The sequence below is a fragment of the Bison bison genome, unplaced genomic scaffold (assembly GCF_000754665.1).
Source record: "Bison bison bison isolate TAMUID 2011002044 unplaced genomic scaffold, Bison_UMD1.0 scf7180017864374, whole genome shotgun sequence".
Classification (NCBI taxonomy): domain Eukaryota; kingdom Metazoa; phylum Chordata; class Mammalia; order Artiodactyla; family Bovidae; genus Bison; species Bison bison.
The window spans coordinates 5,304,077-5,307,858 of NW_011494946.1; the positions used below are offsets into that span (position 1 = coordinate 5,304,077).

The 3,782-nt window shown below is 63.0% G+C and overlaps 1 protein-coding gene across 1 annotated transcript in view; it reads left to right on the top strand.

Annotated features, from left to right (window-relative positions):
* Nucleotides 1-3,782, top strand: part of SH3BP5 (SH3-domain binding protein 5 (BTK-associated)) — an 84,754-nt gene that overhangs the window by 69,463 nt on the left and 11,509 nt on the right. Inside the window, exon 3 of the mRNA XM_010856739.1 lies at nucleotides 69-233. Coding sequence (XP_010855041.1) covers nucleotides 69-233 — 165 coding nt within the window. The remainder of the gene's footprint in view (nucleotides 1-68; nucleotides 234-3,782) is intronic.

Consider the following 3,782-nt stretch of genomic DNA (forward strand, 5'->3'; position numbering starts at 1 on the left):
GCCCACCTTCCGGGGAGGGGAGTTATAACCGGTCTGGTCCGCGGTCTCACGAGGTCTCTCCTGCGCAGGCGCAGCTGGAGGCTCAGCGAGCCACGCAGGACTTCCAGAGGGCCACCGAGGTGCTCCGCGCCGCCAAGGAGACCATCTCCCTGGCCGAGCAGCGGCTGCTGGAGGACGACAAGAGGCAGTTCGACTCAGCCTGGCAGGAGATGCTGAACCACGCCACCCAGAGGGTACGAGTCTCCGCGGGGCACACCTGTGCGCGCGCACGCATGTGGGCCTGCGTTGCACCTGCGTGTGGGCGGGCAGGGTGGGCGTGCGGCGGGGTGGGGGCTGGGCTTGCCCCCGCCTCGGGTTCCTGCGTCTCCGGGGGTTCCCGGAGCAGAGCAAACAGGCATGTTGTTCGCCCACAAGTGGTCATCTCCTGGGGGTCTCCGCAGGCCTGGAACTAAGCCGTCCTCCCCGGTGGCAGCCCCCCAGTGCCAGCCTTAGCGCCCCGTCCTTGTCAGCTGAAGTCCCTCTGGTTCAGATCATCGTTGACAGTCCTGACCAGTGTGGGCTTCCCCAGGGGACCCCCGGTCCTTCTCCAGGGTCTCCTCCCTCTGAGTCCCCGGGGTCTGGCGGGGTTTGGAGCTCCGGGTGGACAATCTGGATGACCTGCCGGACTGGTCTTGGGGCATGTGTGCTCTCAGTGAGAGGCGGGCCATGGCGGCTAAGGCCTGAACCCCGGGGATGCCTGGACTGGGTGTGGTCTGGGGAACCAGGGTGCCTGTGGGAAGTGGGCTCTGCAGGCTGTGGGCTTCACTGGCTGTGCCTGCTTGGTTTGAGGTCATCATGGGGCATCATTCAGCAGCTCCGGGACCTGATCTCTGACCACAGGGCTATCAGCAGTGATGGGTGTCGCTGGACTTGTCCCCTCTTCCTGACTCGCCCAGGCTCCAGAGGGTCCTGTGGGATGTTCAGTGTTTCTCCCCCTCCTCCGCTGGTTTGCTGAGGCCTTGGATGTGGGGTGGCGTAGGGGTGGGGCCGCGGGCCTGGTCTGGATCCCTGAGAGGCCGCCTGCAGGGCTAGAACAGAACTTTTTCCAATGTCACCTGCCATGTGGGCTCAGGTCCTGCAGGACATGATGATTAAAGGTGGCCTTGAGCGTCCCTAAATAGAACGCCTGACTCACAGAGGGCTGGGACTTGGTGTCGAATCCACGTTGACTCCACCACTGCTGCCCCCCTAAAGCCCAGACCCCTGACTGGGCTTGTGTGGCCTGGAGCCTCCTGTCTCCTGGTGGACACAGGCCTGGACAGCCAAATGCAGGCCGGGACAGCTTTCCTGGGTCCACGGGGGAACTCCCACAGGGGAGTTCGGGAATCTTGGAAATTTACAAGTAGCCTGACAGAGTATAAAGGATGGAGGAAAAAAACCTCCTTCCAAGAACTTCATGGAAGGGCTGCCTTTTCTTCCCGCCCTCCCTTCCACCCCAACCAAGATCCATATCAGCTAGATAGTAATCATCGCAGAGATCACTTAATGTGTCCTTTACAAAAATAACGGAACATATTTCTGCTTTTTCTCCTTCTACTTGTTAAGTCCCAGGGCCATAGTAGATGGTGATGGCAAGTCCCCAAGAGGTGTCCCCAGGACCTCCACACTCCATGGCCGAGAATACCTTTCACACCTGTCTTTGTGAATGGTGCTCCTTGGGGTTGTGCAGTGTGCAACCTGGGGAGCTGTCCAAGACGGCCCTGGGCCTCCTGACACCACGTGGGGCCCCTGAGGGCCCTGGGAGGGTCATCTGACGTGTCCCCTCACTGAGGCTGCCGACGATTTCTTGGTTGTGGGGGTGACCTCTGCAGATGAGCAGACTTCCTGGGTCACAGGCCAGGATTTCCACCCTGGGGGGCTCCTGGCCCTCTTCCCTCGCTTCCTCCCCGGTTTTATGGGGCTCGGAGGCTGCTCCTTGACCTAAGGAGGGAGGAGGAGGGCTGGAGAGTGGCATCAGCAAGAGACAAAGCACGCAGCAGAGCTCTCTGGGGCCGTGTCCCCAGGTCCCTGAGAACCCCAGCCTGGAGGGGCACGCTCTGTGGCCGTGGCGGGTGGGGCAGAAACGTCCGCAGGTGGCTCTGCTGTGAGCTGCCCTCCCGGGGCCCTGGCACACCTGGGCTTCTTGAGTGCTGGTGGACAAAGCAAAAGGTCTAGAGTATGTCCCCGGCCTCAGCTGACTTCTGGGTCCTCCAGGAAGCCTGCTTCTTCAGGAGAAAGGACTTCTGCTGCTGAACAAAGTGCCACAGAAGCGTCCATAGAAGGATATGGAGCTCAGAAGGATCCAGGCCATCTCGAGAAAGCGGCCCTGCTTTGGGTAGGGTGGCCCCCACCCCAGGCACAGTGGAAGGACCTGCGGTCTCTGCACCCCCTTCCCCAGGGTCCTCTGGGTGTCCCTTCTGTTCCTCCAGACTTCGAGTGACGGCCCCTGCTGTGGTCGCCATGGGAGTCCCGGGTTCTGTATTGCTCAACCACGTGCAGGGCCCCAGGTGGGGACCAAGGAGCGGTCTTGTGCCCAGTGCTGGGGTCAGCTGAGCTCTGCAGTGCACTTGAGGGGCCTCCCTGGGGGTGTGCGGTCCTTGCTGCTCCTGCTCGGGCCTTAGGCAGCCGATGCCGCCTGCTCCCCCAGCTCCACCTGGTTTGGCTGAGCAGTATCCCTGAGAGGGGGGTGATAGCTTTCCACTCTCCAGGACGGAGCCATCGGCCCTCCTGATGTCTGTGCAGAGAGGCCAGAGAGGAGGAGGAGCACGTGGCTTGTCGTGAGCAGGGTGGAAAGGGCATGAACTGTGAGGAAGCAGCAGCTGCTGGGAGGAGACGCCGTGCCCTGCACCCTGGGAGGCACGTGAGCCGTCAGGCCCGCTTTCGTGTGCTGGTGGGCGGGTACCACCTGTCCCCCAAGGCCCTGAGATGCCACCTCCTCGGGCCCACGTGCCCAGGCCCACAGAAGAATCAGAAGCTGGCCTGAACGGGCCGAGGGGCTGAGGGGACCACGATGCTGCCTCCCTGGGAGCGGGGGGCCCTGCTCTTGGCTCTGGGATGCTCAGGTTGAGGGTATGTGGCTGGGAGAGGGTTGGGCGAGGTGGACAGTGAGGCAAGGAGCCTGGTTCGGGTCGTCCTGCCGGCAGGGCCCCCAGCCCGGCTGACACAGCCATTCGGTGCGTGCTGGTGTCCCGGCAGGCAGTGTCTGTGTGAGCAGCATCTGTGTCTCTGTGGGCAGGGGGCCTGGGCTGCCCTGTCCTCCCAGGAGGGGGCCTGCTTGGCGCCCATTCTCCATGTCCTGCTGGAGGCCCTGGAGGAGGCCTCTGCTCCTCGGGTTCCCAAGCACTGGGGGCAGCTGCGTGGCTTACCACCCAGATCCCGCTCACTGCCCGCTGGCCGCCGGGCCCGGGGCTGCGGCTCTTCCAGCCACTTGGGCCCCAAACCCTCCTGCTGGGCAGTGGCGGGTGGTCGGTTGTTGGGCATCTGGAACCAACCTGTAGGGGGCAGGAGTGCGTGTCTGTGGGTTTGGGGGAACCCCAGGGAGGCTGACTTCTTCGTCGTCAGAATCCACAGAGGTTGGTGCACCCAGGGGTCAGCCCAGTAACGCAGTCCTCTCAGGGGACATAGGAAGCCAGAAAACAGCAGTTTCTCCGGGAGCCTGTCAGCTCTGGGAAGGAGGTGGGCAGCTGCACGCTTCCCGTGGAGAGTGGATGCTTGGCTGTGCCAAGCCCTCCTAAAGCCTTCCTCACTCATGCCTTTCCACTAGC